Raw genomic sequence first — 22,771 nt, forward strand, 5'->3', positions numbered from 1 at the left:
TTTGGAACCTTGGGGATTTTAATGTGTTGATAAAATCCTCCATACTTTGTGCCAATCCAAATTCTACCAGGGATTTCTTTAGCTAAATCGACTTCAACCATCACACTTGCATAATAACCGATTTCACGCTTTAGAGTTGTCTCATCAACTTGAATTGGTATACCAATTGTTTTAGCAATGGATAGAATGATTTCCTCCTTCCAGTATTCAATACATAGACCTGGAAAATGAGCCCATACGAAAGCAGTGGAAGACTTTTGATTTTCAGGCTTGAAGTTTGGTTCCCATTCCCTAACCTTCAAAATCTGGTTCTCCACCTGCCGTAAACCACCACTCCAAATTCTATTCTGATCATCTTCATTATCAAGTTTGATGACAAAAAAGCCTTTCCCCATCGGAATTAATTGAGAATTTCCTTTTAACTTCCATTGGTCTTTCAAAACCCTATCAGCAAGCTCTATTTTCAATTTCTGGAAATCTAACCTGCCTATAAGACTAAACTTCCATTCATCCAAACTATTATCCAATAATTCATCAGGAATCATTATTGCAGTATCATCACCATATTTACTTGCCTCGGGAAGAGAAGAAAGGTCAATCAAGGTTCCCATTCTTTTAGATTCTGAGTTATTAATTTTTGAGCTCTAAGATCCATAAATGGCAGAATTAACTACCATATTTGAAGAATTTAAAGAAAAAACTAGCCACCCATCATCGATACTAGATCAATAAACAAAAATCTGGTTAGAAGTTACCTGATTTTAGTGAAGAAATTTAACCTAGATTTTAGTCACGCCGTTGAAAAATCGCCTCAAAGTCGCCCTCCACTTTCTCTCTCTATTTTCCACGTGAGTTAGTGGTCTATTCTGGTTGGCTACTAATGTCGAAGAGAGAAAGATATTCTTTTACAATCCATTCACAAGAGAAATCATTGGACTTCCAGACTTGACAGATTTTTGTTATAGCCTTACCATCGTTTGTTTCGATTATTCACCCACTACTTCTGACTGTATAGTTTTCGCCATTGATCAAACTCCTTTCGACCCTTCTATCTTGATGATAATGAGGGGTGATGATTGGGGTGCTTGCGGATTATTACATGACACAAATGTGGAGAAGAAACCCATGCTATTACACGGTACTTCTCCAATATCCTACAGAGGTGTTTTCTACTGCGCAGATTGTGATGGACCTCTAGGGGCTTATGACGTTTCGAAAGAAGTTTTCTGGAGTGTTCTCGCGACACCCAAGAAAATATTCAACAATGATATGCATCCAAATTTGTTGGTGGAGTGTGGAGGAGATCTTTTATTGGTCAAACTAGGATATCTTGGTGCGGCAGTCAGGATATTTAGATTGGATTTCTCTGAAATGAAATGGGTTAAAGTGGAAAGTTTGGGAAAGTAAATGTTGTTCATCAGCGAGACGTCGTGCTTGTCAGCTATCGCTCCGAATAGTCGGATGGAGAACACAGTATGTTTCCCTAGAGTATATTTGAATGGAGAAGGCATTTTAATATATTCACTTGAAACAGGTAGTTATCACTCTTCTTCTGCGGAGAATTATCAACATTCTCTTAACAATTTTTATAAGACAGAGGGATGGCTTTCAAACTGCACATGGATTCAACCAAATTGGTTCAAGTCTACTGAACAAGAGCTCGACTGGCTCAAGATGATACCATACTGATTGAAAGAATTAGGCATAACTGTAGCTTAATTTCAAATGCTATTTGGATTGTTTATTAACTTATTTATTTTTGTTTAAAAATATCATTATGTGTTAGAAGCCAAAGTATGCATGAAGTTCACATGCATGATCATTACTTGGTGCATACACCAAGTAACTTCTATGTTTAGGACAGTCTCTGTATTTGGAATGATTTCTGTAATTAGCTTTTATTCCTTGTAAAAGATTATAACCAAAACACTATAAATATAAGATGATTCTTGCTCTTCTCAATATAACGAGAAAGAGAAAATATATCTGTTTTCATGAAATTTGACATGGTATCAGAGCAGGTACGTTTCTTCAAAAACAAAAAAAAAAAATTCTTCTCACACGTTTTTTTTTCCTTTTCTCTTCTCCTTCCTTCTTGATTCTCTTTCCTTCTCATTGGTTGCATCACAACCACCATCTCCATCTAATGTACGAGGACCTAAGTTTGATGACTTTAGCTCAAGCTTAGACCCTTATGATGTACCAGCGTCGGACAATCCGTCGACTGTGCTTTATTCCCCTGTGTTAACGGGTGATAGTTATCCCACATGGTCAAGGGGTATTGCTCGGGCTTTAAGAGCCAAGAACAAATACGGCTTTGTTGATGGTACAATAGCCAAACCGTTAGCTTCTGATGACAAACTTCCAGCTTGGATTCGTGCAAACAATCTGGTTTGTATTTGGATTGCCAATTCCTGTGAAGCTGAGATAAAACGAAGCATCAGTTGGATAGAAAACGCTAGGGATATTTGGATTGATCTTGAGGATCGATTTTTTGAAACAAATATGCCTCGAATCTTTGATTTAAAACGTCATATATCAACTCTCAAACAAGAAGATTCTAGTATATCTTCTTATTACACCAAGCTTAAAAGTCTATGGGATGAAGTAGGCGCTCTTACACCAGTTGAACCTTGCACCTGCGGTAATGGAAAGCAAGTGCTTGAACAGCTCAACAGAGACAAAGCAATGGAGTTCTTACAGGGACTTCATGACATATTTTCGGCCGTAAGAAGCAACATCCTTCTTATGTCTCCTTTTCCGACGCTTGCGAAGATTTACTCCCTTGTTCGTCAGGAAGAACAACAACAATTTATCAACGTTGCTGCTACACCCCAGATTGACAGCGCAGCCTTGTCTACCAGATTTGCACCTCGACCTTCCCCTTGGAGCAACACCAATGGATCGAGCAGCAAGAAGCCGCGACCATCTTGTGATCATTGCCGAAAGATTGGTCACACAAAGAACCGTTGTTATCAACTGGTTGGTTACCCGAAGAAGCCAAGAGATGACACAAGCACGGGTTACACGGGAAACTCCAGCACAGGCTACACGGGAAACTCTGTCGCTCCAAGTAGCTACATGGCTGCTGCTCCACAGTTAACCCATGATCAATACAATCAACTTTTATCATTGCTCCAAACTGGTACTACGACAACAATTGCAAATCTTGCAGGTATGTCTTTTTTTACAAAACATTCTCTTTGGATTATAGATACAGGAGCATCTAATCATATTTGTTGTTCCTTGAAGCTTTTCTCATCTTACATTAAAACACCTTCACCCATCTCTGTTCAACTTCCCAATGGAAGTTCTCTATCCGCACTTCATGTGGGAACGGTTCACTTTTCTCCCACCTTAAAATTTACTAACGTGCTTCATGTACCTACTTGCAAATTCAACTTATTATCCGTAGGACAATTGGTTCGCTCTAAGCGCTATTCTGTAAAGTTTGAATCTAATCACTGCTACTTTCAGGACCTACAAACGAAGAAGCTGATTGGTCAGGGTGATTACTACAATGGTCTATATTATCTTCGTGCTGTTACTGCTATATCTGTTTCGCTTCCGCAAAATTTTCATCTTTGGCATTGGAGATTAGGACATCCGTCCTCCCCTAGATTAGATTACTTATCGAAGAAATTTCCCTTTATTAGTTCAGACAAAGGCATTTGTGGGATTTGTCCACAGGAAAAACAATCTCGTTTAAAGTTTCCTTCTCGTTGTAGTTCTAGTTCTAGGATTTTTGAATTAATCCACTGTGATATTTGGGGACCCTTTAGCGAACCAAGCATCACTGGGGATCGTTATTTTTTGTCTATTGTTGACGATTTTTCCCGTTGCACTTGGATATTTTTAATGAAGGTTAAATCTGAAACTTTTAAATACTTACAATATTTCATCTCTTATGTTCGTACTCAATATAATCATTCTATTCATACCCTCTCCTATGGATCGGGAGATGTTTTCTTACCTCAAATTCAAAAAATACGTTTTGATAATGGAACTGAATTTCTCTCAAAATCCATGCAAGAGTTGTTCTTCCAACTTGGCATAGTGCACCAACGAATTTGTGTTGCCACACCCCAACAAAATGGAGTGGTCGAACGCAAGCATCGTCATCTTCTTGAGGTTGCTCGCTCTCTAAGATTTCATTCCCATCTACCTCTGAAATTTTGGGGTGAATGTGTGCTTACTGCCACCTTTTTAATAAATAAACTCCCAACTCCATTACTTGGTTACAAATCACCTCATGAAATTTTATTTGGATGTCCTCCAAACTATACCTCACTTCGTGTTTTTGGTTGTTTATGTTACGCCAAAAACACTAAGATCAAACATAAATTTGATGCTAGAGCACACCCTGGAATTTTTATTGGTTATCCCTACGGTCAAAAAGGATACCGCATATACGATATCGACGCCAAAACAATTTATGTTTCTAGGGACGTTGTCTTTCATGAATCTATTTTTCCATTCTCTACTTTGGTCGATTCAAGTTCCGATCCTAAAGATGACATGATCCAACATGATCCGGTTGTGATAATAAACCAACCCACCATCAAAACACCTCCTGTTGTTTTCGACTCCAAGATTTCACTGGGCAGCAATCTACACGCTCCTGTTGATGCTGCTGCTGATGCTTCTGCCAATGACGCTGTCGACGCTACTGCTGATGTTTTTGTCCACGACGCTCCTGTAGATGCGGCTGTAGACGCTGCTGTAGATGCTGTTGTAGATGTTACTGCAGACGACGTTGCTGTAGACGTTGCTGTGGATGCCACTCCTGACGTTACTACACCTGATGCTGCTCGTTTGCCACCTCCTTCGTCTGCGATGCCGGAGCCAACTCCTGTACTACTTGAAAGACACCAACGGGTACGTTGTCCTCCCTCTTACTTAAAAGACTATGCCTGTAATACGGGTACACCAACGGGTACGTTTTTTTCGAGCCTTTATACCCTTTGTCTCATTATTTGAAATTTGAGCAATTTTTTACTGCTCATAAGCATTTCCTCTCAACTATTATCACTCAAAATGAACCTCACACCTTTCAAGAAGCCATGCAATCCCCAATATGGAAAAAGTCCATGGTTGCAGAAGTTACTGCTTTGAAAGAGAACGACACATGGTCTGAAGTTCCTCGTCCCCATAATAGATCTGTTATTGGATGTAAATGGATGTATCGTATCAAATATAAATCCGATGGAACAATTGAGCGTTATAAAGCTCGTCTGGTTGCCAAAGGTTATACTCAACTTGAAGGAGTCGATTACCATGACACTTTTGCACCAGTTGCAAAACTTGTCACTGTTCGTATGTTATTATCCATCGCCTCCATCAAAGGATGGTCTCTTCACCAACTTGACGTCAATAATGCCTTCCTTCAAGGTGATTTAAATGAAGAAATTTTTATGGAATTACCTCTCGGTTTTCAACGACAGGGGGAGAATCTAGTTTGTCGTTTACAAAAATCTATTTATGGCCTTAAACAAGCTTCTCGTCAGTGGTTTGAAAAATTTTCAACCACTCTCATTGCAGAAGGTTTTAAACAATCTGTAGCAGATTATTCTCTATTTTATTATCATAAAAATGCTAGCTCTATATATATTTTAGTATATGTAGATGATATTATTATAACAGGAAATGATCCTATATTGATTCAACACTTCAAAAAGGTTCTTGAAAAGAAATTCTCAATCAAAGACTTAGGCAAGTTACAATACTTCTTAGGAATTGAAGTTTCTCGATCGCCGAAAGGCATTTTCTTATGTCAAAGAAAATATACTCTGGATATTCTCCAAGATGCAGGGCTAACAGGATCACGCCCATCATCATTTCCTCTGGAGCAAAATATCAAACTAACACCTACAGATGGAAAACTCCTAGATGATCCTTCATCTTATCGTCGTTTGATTGGACGACTTCTTTATTTAACAGTCACTAGCCCTGACATAGTATATGCAGTAAATTATCTCAGTCAATTTATGCAAAAGCCTACAAATACGCACATGGGTGCTGCCAATCGTATACTGCGATATTTAAAAGGTTCCATTGGTAAAGGAATTCTCTTGTCATCAAATAGTGATTTAATCTTATCAGGATATACAGATTCAGATTGGGCAGGCTGTCCAACAACTCGTCGATCTACCACAGGATATGTTACCATGATGGGTAATAATCCTATATCTTGGAAAAGTAAAAAACAACTTACTGTGGCTCGATCATCTGCAGAAGCTGAATATCGAGCTTTAGCTAATCTTGCAAGTGAAGTTCAATGGCTCACTTATCTCATACAAGAATTTAAAATTAAGATTCCTAGACCAGTGAAAATACATTGTGATAACCAAGCTGCAATTCATATTGCAAATAATCCATTTTTTCACGAACGAACAAAACACACTGAAATAGATTGTCACTTTGTTCGTGAAAGAATTGTGTCAGGATTAATATTACCAACCTATGTCAAATCCAAAGATCAATTAGCAGACATCTTCACAAAGGCATTAGGAGGAGAACATCATCAACGCATTGTCAGCAAGTTGGGCGTATACGATATATCTCATACGGCTCCAACTTGAGGGGGAGTGTTAGAAGCCAACGTATGCATGAAGTTCACATGCATGATCATTACTTGGTGCATACACCAAGTAACTTCTATGTTTAGGACAGTCTCTGTATTTGGAATGGTTTCTGTAATTAGCTTTTATTCCTTGTAAAAGATTGTAACCAAAACACTATAAATATAAGATGATTCTTGCTCTTCTCAATATAACGAGAAAGAGAAAATATATTTGTTTTCATGAAATTTGACATTATGGTTTACTTGATGCTAGCTACTTATTCATTTATTTTCCGTTCAAGTAGCATTATATTTACTTGCTTTGCTTGGCTGATTCTGATGCCGTTCTTTTTTATGTAGTTTAACAAATTACTAGAGTGCCCTACGTCGATTGCATATGTGACTAAAGTCCCCGGTAGATGGACTAATAGTTTCTACACCTTAGGGACCTCCTCGTGTAATCGGTTCAACAATATGCATCTCGTCACTGTTTCATTTTGTTGGATGGTTGTCTGACCATGTCCGTTATAAATGTACTCGTGTATATATTTCACCGCTCGGAGACTCGTACAGTACACACCTCCACCCTCATATGGCACTATGGCAGCGTTTGGGTTAGGTGTGGATTGTACGGGAACACAGATATTAGTGTAGAGTCCTACGGCAGTAAACTACATACCCATCATCTCGCAATGAAGTTGCAGCCGCATATTGTCTCGGATAATGTTTGGTGCACCACCCTCATTCATGCATAATGAACTTGGATAGTCAACTTCATGTGGCATAACAATGATAACACTCAGCTCACAACAAGAAACCAGTTAGAGCAATGGCATACTTCACATCTAACGCATCAGAGTTTGGCGTCTACATCTACAGACAGCATAAAAAAATATGGCCTTCCTGAAGGACAGTTTTACAATAATACGCTTTCCAACAGAAAACAATCATAAATGCAACGAACAATGAGGTCGATGATTCAAGATCCCCATTGTTAATTTAAATTTAAATCCTCTAATTTACCGATCCAAAAAAGAAGAAGTAAACCTATTCTTGGTCGTCACAAAATTGCGCTGGCCAAGAGGTCAATAATCCCTTTAGAATTCACATTGGCTGGGATATGAAATTTATTAAAAAACTAAATAAACTAGTACTATATATGAATATTTTTTTTTAAATGATAATTGTATATATAATTTGAGTAAAAATTACTGGCCTCACATTGAAAGTTAGGCCAAAAACTTGAATTCTAGAGCATCTCGCCCCGGCCAATAAGATTTGAGAATTTTGAGATATTTTCGGTTATTTTGGCCAACGAAATGAATAAAAGAGTTATAATAGCTTCTCCCGATCGAGACCAAAACCAAAGCCCTAATTCTAATCTTTCTATTCTTTTACGTCTCCACCCCCATTGAGTTTATTCTCTTCCCTTTTCTGTATCTGTTCGCTTCGCTTTCTGTTATCACTCCCATTAAATCAAAACCCTAATTACTTTGTGTCTCATCAATGAACCCTAACCGTTTTGATTTCTGATTTTGCAGACGGTAATCAGTTAGCATGGAGATGGCTGCTGGAGTTTGTTTCTTTACGTGAGTTTCACTTCCTAATTATCTCATTCTGTGCTGATGATTGTTCATTTTTAGTTTTAAACAACACGCTAATTTGGGTTGTTTTGATGCAAAATCGAGTGTTGTCCTCTTCATCTATTGAAGTCGCAACGCTTCTTCTGTTTTTGTAAGATTGCTGTGGAAACGTTCTTCATTTTTTAAGGTATTTCCTCCTCCTCTATTCTTTTTTTCCCCCTCAGTTTATCTTATCCTCGATAATGATTGGCTTTCAAGAATTAATTAATCAATTAGTATTTATTCCATGAACAAAATTCATTTTGGGGGAAAAATAACAGACCCTCATTATCTGTTTGTTGAAATTATTTATTCAAGTTCAATGTTGCAAATATGTGTTTGTACTGGTAATTATTTGGGTATGGGTCATTGATTTGACTACAAACATGAAAAAAGTTGTAAATGTAACTTGGATATTGGTCGTACCATTGGCCTACCCAACATCTATCAGTCACATCTGTTCTTGGTTCCCAATATCTATCCATCACATCTATTCTTGGTTGAGTTTTCTTATTAAATCGATTGTGTTAAAACTACCAGTGTATTCTTTTTGCTTTAAACCTCTTGCCTTAGAGGAGTTCCTACTAAGGATGCATGCTACTTAGTTACAGGCTTAAGTTTGTATTTTTAATGTTTGACTGTGATGACATGAATGTAGATGAGCCTTAAAAGATTTTTGTGATTATTTTTGCCTTTTTGGGATCATTGTTTGAGGTTGAAGATCAGTCGATTCTGATTTAGAAGCTTCTTGAAATATTAAGCATTATTTCCAAAGTTGGTTTGGCTTTGTACAAAGTAAAACTTATGTATCTCTTTACTTTTCTGAGTTGATGGATGACCTACTTATTTTTTGTTAAATCGACATTGCACTGGAAACTATATCAAAAGGTCAAGACCAAGTTCTGACATGGCTTCTTAGTTGCGTCAATATCCAGCATCAAGAAGATGCAAGGAATCTCATTGTCAAATGATTTAATCACCAGATATCCTAAAAGCATCTCATTGAAACATATTCTCTGTGCTAATGCGCTAATATATTCTGACTATATGCTAACAATATCTACCAGCTAACAGATTGGGGTATCGGTGGTTTGAATGGTGTACGAGGATCTCTTTTGGAGTTGAAGAATTCTCAAAAAAAAAATGAAGAGTTGGAACCATCTAAATTATTGACATGCTCTCTTTAACAGGTGACAAAAATGATAACATTTCAGGTTGAATTGAGTATCATTTCCTAAATCTCAAAACTAAACAAACTTCATGCTCATGCTTTATTTATCACTCGCTCAATTTAGGATATATTTCTTCCTCCTATACATTGCTGCACTCAAACTTTTTTGATGCTCATGCAATTAACTACATTGTTTCAAAATGCTGAAAAACCAATGTATTGGAGGGGTTTCGAGATGCAGGAGTCCCAAGTATTGAAGAGTTGCCTTCTCTGAGGTTAATTATTAAATTTGTATGGATAATTATTTTTGGTTTCCTATGAATACTATTTACAGTTGGTAGTCGTTAATTCATTCTAATATTAGTAAATGGTTAAATTTCTGAGTTCATTTTCTTAGGTACTTTGGAGAACTTCCAAGAATGTGTTGATCATGTAATGGAGGACACATTAAAAAGGTAATTAATTGTCCTCAAATCTTAACTAATTTGGAACCTTCTAGAGTGTGTTCTGCAATTACTTCTACTCTATATAATTTTCGAAAACAAATTTCGGGTTTCATGTGAACTAACAAATTATTCAATTGAATGGTAAGTTTTTATATATATTAGACACTTTTAATATTGGTTAGAATGGTGAGGTTTTATATAATGGTAAGGCTTTATGAACTGAAGTTTTAACCTGAGCATATGAGACACTTAGAATGGTAAGGTTTTATATATATTTAAAATATGGTATATGGATACATCGTTTTAACCTGGGAAAAGTTTTTTTTTCCTTTCCATTACATTAGAGAAATCGGATCGGTTGCTAATCACATGCCAGGTATTACTAAACTCAACTCAAAAGAATCCTTGATCAAGCTGAAACAGGGTAAGGATGTGCTCTTCTTAATTTTACTGGACATAACCCTTCTAATTCTTTTTTAATCTTATGTTTTGTTGACTGAAAGGAATGCAATAAAATGGGATTAATTATTTGTGACATATCTTCTATTGAGTTACAAAAATGATTTTTTTTCTTTCAGATTGTGTAATTCGGTTTGATCTCTGGGTGCTGTGCTAAGTTTATATATATATATATATATTCGAACCAATTGGTTGTAAATTTACAATATGTCCCTTTTCCTTTTGTCTTACGTACTGCAAAATTTAAATTTATTATGTTCAAAATTTAAATTTATTACGTTCAGAATATTGGTATATTGCCGACACTATCAAGATAGTTGCATAAATTGTGAATGATACAGGCCATACTACTGGGGCAAGGGGGTGCTTAACAAGATCATTATATTAAAACAATCCATAATACTAGAAAAGGAGGTCCTTGCAAATTAAAAGACGAGATATAGAAGAAATCATTCATGACTGTCATGGCCTTAGATGATCTTGAGAAAAAATAGTTGGCTAAATCAAATGCCTTTGGGTAGTACGCGTGTCTTTTTCTCTGAGAAATCTGACATAAGGATACATCGTCCATATTAATACACATAAATCATAGAAAATTTACCCTCTCAATATCTTCCCGCAGAAAATAGCTAAAACTTAAAACACTACTAAGTAGGGAGCAGACTTCATTTGTTGCATCTCACCTGTAACGAGTGTAACATTAAATGTCTGATGAACTTGATCCCGTGTAACGCACGGGCAAGACACTAGTAATATTAATGGTCGAAGTTTCTCTTGAAATTAAACTAAATACCTTCTATCGTCAAAGACGATTGAGCCAATCGAGCTCTTTTTCTGTAGACTTGTACCAATTTGGTTGAATCCATGTGCAGTTAGAAAGCCACCCCTCTGTCTCGTAGAAATTGTCAAGCAAGTGGCGATCCTTCCCAGAAGAAGAGTGATAACTGCCCGTTTCGAGTGAATATAACAATATCCCTTCACCATTCAAATATATTCTTGGGAAACATATTTTGTTCTCCATCTGACTAATTGGAGCGACCTCCAACATGCATGAGGTCTCACTGATGATCAACATATACTTTCCCAAACTTTCAACTTTAACTCATTCCATTTCAGAGAAATCCAATCTATATATCCGGACTGACGTACCAAGATATCCTATTTTGACTAATAAAAGATCTCCTCCAGACTCCACCAACAAATTTGGATGCATATAATTCTTGAATATTTTCTTTGGTGTCGGGAGAACACTCCAGAGGACATCTTTTTTAACGTCAAAAGCACCTAAAATTCCATCAAAATGTTTCTTCCTTATATATTGGAGCAGTACCATGTAATGGCATGAGCTTGTCATGATAAGTATTAGGAAACTCGTAAGAATCCCAATGATCTTGACCCCTCCTAATCATCAAGATATAAGTGGTAATATCTGTTTGATCAATGGAGAAAACTATGCAGTTAGAAGCAGTCGGTGAAGCATTAAAAGAAATGATGGAAATAAAATGTACGTAATCCAGTGGATGCAGATAAGTCGACATCACAGCAAGCATGTCTTCACTAAGAGTATCCCAAGGGCTAATTTCTTCTTTGCTTTGTTCATCGTGGCTCCTATTTGTACATATTATGTTTTCTTCGACTTCCTTTAACGTGAAATCTTGTTGTTGTTGTTCTTTGCCGTCGTTTTCCATTCTTTTTCGACGACCATCCTCAGGCATCATCATGATCCATTCCGGATTGAACCATGGTGTTTGGAGATTTAGACATGGCAAATAGCCGCATTCCCACCTTTTAACTGAAATTCATACAAACTCTGATCATCAAGAAGTGTATAATACAAACCCCCCCTCTTGAACCCCAACTCGGCTGCAGAACAACAAAATTCAGTGTTGGTGCCAAGGAATATAACACGATCACCTAAATCATTCATCTCCTCCCATCTCATGCTAGAGAAATCCAACCTCCACACACATGTTGACATGGCTTGCTTACATCTTCGATCGTAGGATACCGAAATCCTAAAAAATTCCTCATCCGATTCCACATAATACAAATCAGTATAGTTTACCGCAATTGGAACCAACTTTCTGTAGCTGTTTCCCATCTCTAATTAATGGCTTTATACGTAAGGTTTTCACATTTTCGTTGAGTAGATGTTGTTTTTGAATCTCCAAGAGACCATCATCCCTTCCAAAGGTAACATACAACTTGCCCTGAATGTTGTCTAAAGATACTGGATTCCACAAAAAACAATCCCCATGTTTCCAATTATCCAAATTACATATGCTTTCGTAACTTTTTTCTTTCCATGAGAAGTTTTTTGCCAAAAAGATTTGCCGCGCAACTCCGGTATGGATTTTCTACAAGTTGTATTCTCAGGATGACATATGTTATACAAAGCTTGAGATTTCATACCTTTTCCATATGGAAAGACAAGCCATGGTGCTGCTGGCTTTGCCACTGGTGGTGGATCCGACATTCGCTTCTACCACCTGCTACTGACGTTGTATTCACTGCAAGAAATGTAAAGAGAAAGAAGAGATTGAAGATCCCCAAGGAAAACGTGAATCAAGAATCTTTACGGGGGATACTGAGTTTTAAGGTTTCCTTTCTGGACTATATTTCCTCTTTTAGCGATGTTTGCGAGACAGTTAGCTTAGTCTCGTCGTTGTGAAGATGGAAAAGATATAACTTTCAGCAATGCCCTCTCTTACTACATAACTGATAAATGGCAGAACAAACAAACGAAAAAGGGAGAAACTGGAACCAGGAACATCTAAAATTCTAAATAAAGAGCTATTTATACAAAACAAAAAAATCAATCCTTCATTGTATAAAGGAACAAGTTAATGCTGACGTGCCACAGCCCATTAACGCTGACGTGGCGGAACCACAATCCCCCTCAAAATTTCTCGAAAATTATGCAGCCACGTAAAATATGATGAAAGGAGTTGTTCCTTTTGACGAAAACATTCGTCCGCTTTGTTCCTTTTATCAAATTACTTTCGATAACCATACATGTCCTATATGTCATGCAATTGTTTGGTACGAGGAGAGAAATAATAAATCTCAGACAACTAAGGAACCTGAGTTCTCAATCTGTTGTTCAAATGGTAAAGTGCAACTGCCGTTGTATCCAGATCCACCGCCGCTGTTACAGAATCTGTTGGACTACCAAGGAGGAAACAGATCTAGACAGTTCAGGAATAAAATTAGGGCGTATAATTCTATGTTCGCTTTCACATGAATGGGAGCCATAACACACAAGATCAATAATGGTCGTGGTCGAGCTCGTGCACCATACGCTTTCAAAATAAGTGGACAAAACTACCACAGAATGGGAAGTTTGTTGCCCGCAACGGGAACCGATCCTTCATTTGCACAACTATCAATTCTTCTTAATATAAAGGCGAATGATTTTGCTGATGTGTCGACACCAAATTCATCCTCCATGTTTCCTGCAAATTTAGGCTGCCACGCCGATACGTTTTAAAGATACGTCCTATGGTGAAAGACGCAACTGTTCCCATAGTAAACGAAAAGACACACCTTTAGGCTTAATGAGCACGACTCTTCAGATGCATAAATAATATGTACCTGATACACAGCATTCCTGCGACGAACCTCTCTTCATCATCCTCTTCTTCAGAAAAAAAAGAAAGTATTGTTACTATTTTTATTTTATTTTGTCAAATTTTTCTGTTCAGAAATTTTGATATACACAGACTCTTCCATATCGCGGGAAGGAATATGCAAGGGGGAATCCTTTTTACCTCTGCTGAGAAAGGAAGGATATTGATGTGTTGGTTGAAATATCTGCACATTCCTTGCTTAAGAAAATGTGGGAACAAGATTTTAGCATGGTTCTCGGAAATGGATTATCCCTGTATAAATATATGTTGCTAGGTATGTTCAATTTCACGATATCATGTTTTCTTAGGTCAACAATGTTTGTAACCGACTTTTGCATTTCTCACTTTTATTTCTTTTTACAGATGGTAAGAAAAAACTACACTGAAATCTCACCGAAGGTTACATTTAGGTGTTCCCAACCGCAATTACACTAACAGAATTCTACACATTGGGATGCCAATGGTCTTACAAGATGTTAGATACGAAGTAACCAATGGTCTATTACCAAAGATCTGGAAGATATATGACAGGACACAATTTTTTGGATTCCCTGTTTCAAAGAACTCTTGAGAGGAATAATAACCAACTACTTCTTTGGTATCATAAGTTATACAGGCTGGAACTCTTTGAAGGCAATACACTTTGAATTGTCGCTTACTTTCATGAAGCTTTCTTCTGTCCGATAAGACATGTTAACCATCGCCAGTTCCCAAGTATTTAGAGAGAATAATGGAAAGGCAATTTAATTAGGGGTATTAATTTGAAATGCCTGGAACCATTGTGGAACAGACTATTAAACATTCGGATTTAATTCTGCCTCTTCCTTTTGATTAAATTGAATATCATCATCATTCTACATTCGTGAGTTAATACATATAAATGTGTTTACGATTCTTTAATTTCTTTTCTTTTTTATTTAGATAGATTCTTTGATACTTAATAACAACTTTACAAAATCTACAGGAAATCGTCCAAACCCAGAGAAGACTGTGATATCTGGACTGATTTGAGTAACAATTGATTTTATTTCTTTTTTTTTTTAGGTTGTTTAGATTCTGGACATTACCAATTCGCGCGGTTAGTATCATCCCACATCTTGCATGTAATATGTTCGGCATGCCATAAAATCTTTTCCAATAAAGTATTGATTCCAATGGCAGGTGAGGCATTTGTGTAAGTATCACCAACAGTAGATCATGAAGGTTCATCAGCAATGAAATATACAGCAAAAGGACAAGGAGCATCAAATTAAGAAAATGTCAAAATGTCACCACCATTAGAAATGATGAAGAATTAGGAAATGATTGTGGCCCGACTCAATATGGTAATAATTATTATAAGGTTCCAGGTTGGTGTGTGCCTTCGTTGCCAGTACGTGGTGACTGGGTCGAATTCAAGCTTTATGCCGTGGAATCTTGAACGGCTTAATTCATTTTTTGGTTGTGTATCTGTACATTCTAGGAGAAAGTTGTCGAAAAGAGACTAGAAAAATCTTATGAGTACAAATTATTTGTGGAAGAAAATCCATGGTAATAATATTACTTTCCGAAAGGATCATATGCAGATGGATTACTAACCGTCATCACAGATGGATGGCCAAGAGTTGCTGTTATTGGTGTTCTATGTAATGCAGTGAAAGACTTGCAAACGATTACGTGAATAGTAGCAACAAAGAATGACGAGAGGCGATTTTCTCACAGGTCTGAATTCAAGCCTTTATGCTTTGGATGGTTTAATTTCTCATGATCACAAAACTTAATTTATATGCAGGAGTTCATCTATATTAAAGAAATAACAATAATACGTATTAAATTCTTCTCTTTTGCAAGCTTTTATACAAATGGAGGTCCCTCCAATATTTCAGATGAATGGTGCAGTGGTGAGACAAGTTATTCTTCCAACTCCTTGATTCAGGCTTCTCTATGTCTCTCATATTTTTAAGATAGATGTGCTCTGCTAATAATCTGCCATCTTTCACAGTTGCTAGAACTTAACAAGAAAAAATATCTAAAAATGACAAACCGCTTTGAGGCGAGCTCTTCAAACCCATATTTTCTTTTGTTGGTGACTACAATAAATGTGTACAGTTCCTTGATATATACTGTATTTCAAATCAAACGTGTTGTCTATTTTGTCCCTTCCAATTACGGTATGTTAGTTAACCTTGAAATACAAATTTTCTTTAATTGCTGTTAAGCCAATACATATGCATGAAAATGTTGCACCACTGTTTTTGGTTGTCTATTTGCATTCCGTCATAATCCGTAAGTGTTATTCACTTAGGTCATGTTAGCGTCGCTACTGGATACCGATCAGAACCCCACTTTTTGTTACATACCGGTGACAATTTATATGCGTAAACCTAGATATCACATTTAGCACGCAATTTTTGGATTAGAATATGTTATTGAAAAGAAGCTACTCATAAGTGTAAGCTAAAGAGGTCCAGACAATGCAAAATGAGCGGGTGAATCATATTAATAAATCTAGACCACAACTGCGCGGGTTTACTGAACTTGTATATATATGATACTGAAAATGAAGTTCGCCGTAGAATGAGTGCACTTGGTAAAGAAAAAAGAAGGGGATTTCGAACCTGAATTAATTGCAGAGATGATCGCCATGTTAGATGAGCACAATGAACTAGCGAAAGTGTTTAGGATGGAAAGAGATAGGTATGATGCCAATGCCTCGGAGAGACTGCGAATTAAAATCCTTGGAGACCGCCAGGCAGATGGACGAGCCCACTTCAAAAGAGATTGCTGCACTTATAGTTGGAAACGGATCTGCAAATTCAACAGAACGGGACATCGTCGTTGAGGACAAAAAAACAGGATTCAAAAGACTAAGTCAATTTCATCCGAGTTATATGGCTATGCAGTACCCATTGTTGTTTCCGTTTGCTGAAGATGGATACCGAACAGACATCCAACACGCAACCAAAAGAGGTAAAAGAACAGAATTAACTCTTAGGGAATATTATTCTTTTAGGTTGCGACAGAGGCATAATGAAGGACAAACATTGTTGCGGGAGGCCGTCTGTTTCAACAATTCGTAGTGGATGCTTATGCATGCCTCGAAGAAGAGAGATTGGGCTTTGTCAGAAGAAGCCAAAAAGTGCTAAGAGCTGAGAACTACAAAGGTATAAAAGATGCCGTGAGATCTGGCCACAAAGCTGAAGTTATAGGCAGATTGGTTTTGCCTTCATCATTTACTGGCGGACTGAGATATATGGCACAAAATTATCAGGATGTTATGGCAATTTATAGATGGGAAGGACCACCGGATCTTTTCATTACATTTACATGCAACCCAAAGTGGGGAGAGATACAATATTTCCTGGACCTAATACCTGGCCAAAAGGCTCAAGATAGACCTGATATTGTCGCTCGAGTTTTCAAAATTAAACTCAACCAAATGATGGATGACTTATGCAAAAAAAGCATTTCGGGAAAGTGAAAGCAGGTCAGACTAATACTAACCCGTTTCGTATTTATTTCAAATTAAACTTTATATGTGTCTCATCTTTTTTTTCTTTTTTTATTTAACACGTATGATACAACAATTTATACAGTTGAATTTCACAAAAGAGACCTGCTGCATGCTCATATCTTGCTGTTCTTACACGAAAGTGACAAACTAGTGACACCATCAGATATAGACAACATTATAAGTGCATAATTACCTGATGAGAAAAAAGATCCACATGCATTTGAAATTGTTAGCCAGTACATGATTCACAAACCGCGCGGAACTGCAAATCCAGATTCACAATGCATGGTTAAAAATAAATGCTCCAATCACTATCCAAAACGATTGACCACTGAAACAACCATTGATGAGAAGGGTTTTCCAGTTTATAGAAGAAGAAATATTACTACCTCAAAAATAATTAATGGAATTGCTTTGGACAACACTTGGGTGGTTCCATATAATAGGGATTTGGTTGTTAAATTTGAAGCCCATATTAATGTCGAGCTCTGCAACAGGACAACATCGGTGAAGTACCTGTTCAAATATGTCAACAAAGGAGGGGATAAAGCAACATCTATCATCGAAGACAAGTCAACAAATAAAAATACAGACGCTGCAGAAAATGATGCAAATAACAATAATGACACAGACGTGCCAGAAAAGGTCAAGGTCGATAAAGTAAAAATTTATCTTTACTGCCGATATATCTCAGCATCAGAATCATGTTGGAGAATTTTTGAGTTTGACATACAGTATCGACGCCCAACAGTTGAAAGACTATCCTTCCACCTACCAAACGAACAAACAATAATGCTTCGTGAGACAGATAACTTGGAGGAAGTAGTGTCAAGAGATGATATAGAGACAACAAAGTTCACCGAATGGATGGAAACAAACAAGAACAATGAAGATGATAGAAAGCTTACATACGTCGATTTCCCAACGAAGTGGATTTGGGATACTGACATTAAAAAATGGAAAAGGAGACAAAGGGGAAAAACAATTGGACGAATACATTTTGCGCACCCCTCGGCTGGAGAAAGGTTTTATTTACGAACGTTGTTAAACATCGTAAAAGGTTCTACATCATTTGAATACATTCGAACGGTCAATGGTTCACTTTATCCTGATTTTAGGTTAGCATGTCTCGCACTTGGTATATTAGAAGATGATAATGAATGGCATCGGGCCATTAAGGAAGCAAGTAATTGGGCGAGTGCTGAATCGCTGAGAGAAATGTTTGTGTCAATACTACTAATGTGTGAGGTGTCTAATCCTTTAGAATTTTGGAACAAACAATGGAGGTTGCTTTCAGATGATATTGTATGGCGGCAAAGTCGACTATTGGAGGACAATGACCTGTAACTTTCAGAGGAGGAGATAAAGAATCTGACGTTATATGAAATTGAGAGAATATTGGATCGAGATAAGAAGTCACTCAAACACTTCAAACTACCATCACCTAACCTAGAATTTCGAGCCAAATTGGAAAATAGATTTAGCAGAGATGAGATGAGTTACGATTGCACTTCACTTGCTAACGAGTCATCAAACATGTACAATATTTTGAATCTACAACAAAAAGAGATTTTTGATATAGTGGTAAATGCAGTTCAAACGGAAAGTGGTGGAATGTTTTTCGTATATGGCAGTGGTGGAACTGGAAAGATATTTTTGTGGACAGCCATATTGGCGAAACTTCGGTCACAAAAGAGAATTTTATTGGTAGTTGCTTCTTCTGGAATCGCGTCATTACTATTATCGGGAGGCAGAACAGCGCATTCACGGTTTAAAATTCCCGTACACCAGATGAAACTTCAAGTTGTAATATAGCTAAAAATAAAGATTTGGCAAAATTAATCCAAAGGGCAGAATTAATCATATGGGATGAAGCACCAATGATGCACAGAAACGCACTAGAAGCTGTTGACAAGACATTGAAGTTCTTAATGGATGATTCAGATAAAATATTTGGAGGGAAAACTGTATTACTTGGTGGAGATTTTAGACAGGTTTTACCTGTAATTCGTGGAGGAACAAGAGCAGATATCCTCAGTGCTTCAATAAACAGGTCGCGCATGTGGAGTCATTGCCGAGTGTTCAAATTAACAATCAATATGCGTATAAGGAACAAAGATGCTGATACAGTTGATCTTCAAAAGATAAAAGAATTTGGTAAATGAGTACTTTATCTTGGTGATAGTAAACTACTAACAACATCTATGAAAGAGGGAGAAGAACCAACATGGATTAAAATACCGGAGGACCTTTTGATACCATCACTCCATGATCCTATTCAACAAATTGTGAACAACACTTTCCCTAATATGCAACAAAGCTTAGAATATATGAATTACCTTAAGTCCAGATGTATCCTTGCTCCGAATAACGAATTTGTTGATGAAGTAAATTCTTATATTGTTTCAACGATACAGTCTGAAACAAGAACATATTTTAGTGTTGATTCCATCAGTCCTACATCGGAAGCAATAGAGAATCAAGATATTTTATTCCCAGTTGAATTGTTGAATTCACTGAAGATTTCTGGATTCCCAAATCATGAATTGGAGTTGCGGGTTGGTGTTCCCATCATGCTTCTAAGAAATTATAACCAAAGTATGGGGCTTTGTAACGGCACAAGGCTTATAGTCACTAAATTGGCAGCATGGGTTATAGAAGCTAAGATTATTACTGGAAACAACATTGGCAAGAACGTATTAATCCATAAAATAATAATGGAGACAACTGACACTAAGTGGCCATTCAAACTAAGAAGGAAACAATTCCCTATCAAGGTTTGTTTTGCCATGACAATCAACAAAAGTCAGGGTCAGACTTTAGAACATGTGGGTGTTTATTTGCCCAAGCCTGTATTCTCTCATGGCCAGTTATACGTTGCTGTCTCTAGAACAACTTCTCGCGAAGGTCTCAAATTTCTGATTGTCAATAAGGAAGGTGAACAAGAGGGTTACACACAAAATATTCTTTACCAAGAAGCATTTAATAATTTTCCTTAGCATACCAATCAAATGACAATGTATTTGCAACTGAAAGTATTATTTGTTGTGACATACCTCTGTTTGATCATGACCTATATTACAAAGTTATATCGATTGTTAAATTATTTTGTCACATCGGTGTTCAGTTATTTGAATTATATTAAATTAGGAACATGTTCTTAATGGATCAATATATAACCAAGGTTCCACGATATGCAATCATCATCCACATTTTATAACTCCGACAGAGTTATTTACACAAAACTCCCATTTTCCAAGCCAGTCACACGCCCATATCGGAGCGATTTGGTATATGATTCAAGTTGGGTGCGTATTAAAATAAAATCTAAAGATAAATAAACTTTTTTTTACTTAATCATATGTTTAAAAAGTGGTTAATTTTTATCCTAATCAAAAGTTAAAAAAGTTGTTAATTTTTTCCTAAAAAAAGGTGGGCGGAAAATGTGAGCGGTTAAGATTTAAAACCCTAGAAAAAATCCTGAATACGTGGAAATATTTATTTTATCAAAAAAAAAAGTCAAAAGAAAGGAAAAAGAAAAATCTAAAAAGTCGTTATAATTTTAAAAGACACATCGTTATACGAAAAGATACATAACCGGTCACAATAGAAACGAAATTGATTAGAACAGACACGTCTCTCACTGGAGGGACTCAAACAACATATATTTAAATGATTTCCTAACAGCCTATCACATCAATTCAAATAGTTTCTTTGACAATAAACATTTTGTTTAGAGACAAAAACAGATATATAATGGAGACATCAGTGAAGAAATTAAACAAAAATACCTTTTGTGGGAAAATAAGGGTTAGAATTGCAAGGCTCTGGACTGAAACCAAAATACCGAGTGCAGAAGTTATAAACTTAAGCATGATTTTAGTCGACAAAGATGAAAGAATGATACTGATTTAAATGAATTTCTATTTCTATTAATGTATAAATGTCTATAACGGAACCAGCTAACAACCGTACACACTTTTCAGGGAGAAGCAATGCATGCAATTGTGCCTAGGAAATATATGACAATCTTCTCAGACCAATTAGAAGAAGGAAAAATCTATGAAATACAAAATTTTAGTGTGGTCGACGGTAAGACAGAATTTCAGCCAATCAAACGGAAGGATGCTATTCTATTTCATCCCAAAACTACAATTAGAGAGTTGCCAGAAAACAAGTGTATTCCAAGACATAAGTTTTCATTCGGAGAATTTGAAGAGCTACAAGCCCGAGATGGAAACAACACATACTTAACAGGTATTACGGCTAATTCCAAATACCATTTTTAGATTGACTCTTTTGTTTAACAGATACTTATATAACCCAATTTGTTGTAGATGTAGTTGTAATATTGACAGGGTTTACCAAGTCTAAGGAAATCACCAGAAAAGATGGTACTCAGACAACAAAAAAAGATTTAAAGTTAAAAACCAAAAGGTAATGGAGGATGACATTCAATTAAATATAATAAAGAGACTAAGTGTTTTTTATGAAAATGCAATAACTATTGTTATTTCTGACTATAGTGGACAAGATCTTCAAATGACTTTGTGGGGAGACATGGCAGAAGATGTACTTGATGATGTCGTAGCAATGTCTTCACAATTAGTAGTGTTGGTTATCGCTTGCGCCAAAGTCAAATCCTTCATGGGTATCTAATGAAATTTTCAGAAAATCATTTAATCGTTTATTATTAATAAATTAATTAAGTGCAATACACTTTCATGATAATAATGACAATTATAAAATGCAGGTAATCTTGAATTAGCAGCAATAAATGGAACAAAAATATATATAAATTTGGAAATACCGAAAGTGAAAATAATTCGGAAAAGGTATCTATCTAATATAATGAATGTAAATCATATTCATGTACTTAGCGAATTCTTGTTTTTAAATACTATTCAACACTGATTGTTGTTGTCCACCACCAACCAGCGCTGCGCATTTGAACAATTCGGACATTGAACTGTTTGAAACACAAACGAAAGATGCGGCTTCTATTCAACAAGATATTCTACAGAATAAAAAAACTGTTCAGGAGATTTACAAAGAATTAGAAGATCCAGAGAATAAGGTAAAAATTGAATTTCGCTAAGCATATTTCCATTCATGCTTCGGTACATAAGTAAGCATTATTCATGTATACTATGTTATTATGTAAGGAAATTTCTACTATGTCACAGCAACAATCATTGATGTGTTACTGGATGATGGTTGGCAATATGATTCCTGCCCAAAATGCAAATCGAGTGTCTCAAAGATCGATGATGAGTATTCGTGCAAGAAGTGTAAAAAAAATTTCCCAAAGCCAGTAATAACTAATAAGGTAAGATGCGTCAAAAATTCAGTCTTTCAATGAGTTGGAATGGAACATAAAATTCAAAGC

The 22,771-nt window shown here is 36.5% G+C and overlaps 1 protein-coding gene across 1 annotated transcript; it reads left to right on the forward strand.

The window, feature by feature from the left end:
- Positions 1-19,586: 19,586 nt before the first annotated feature.
- LOC113280209 (ATP-dependent DNA helicase PIF1-like) lies at positions 19,587-20,381 on the forward strand. Its single transcript, XM_026528863.1, has one exon. The coding sequence runs from the start codon at positions 19,587-19,589 to the stop codon at positions 20,379-20,381; it is 795 nt and encodes a 264-aa protein (XP_026384648.1).
- Positions 20,382-22,771: the final 2,390 nt, after the last annotated feature.

This window comes from Papaver somniferum, chromosome 5 (genome assembly GCF_003573695.1).
Source record: "Papaver somniferum cultivar HN1 chromosome 5, ASM357369v1, whole genome shotgun sequence".
Taxonomy (NCBI): Eukaryota; Viridiplantae; Streptophyta; class Magnoliopsida; order Ranunculales; family Papaveraceae; genus Papaver; species Papaver somniferum.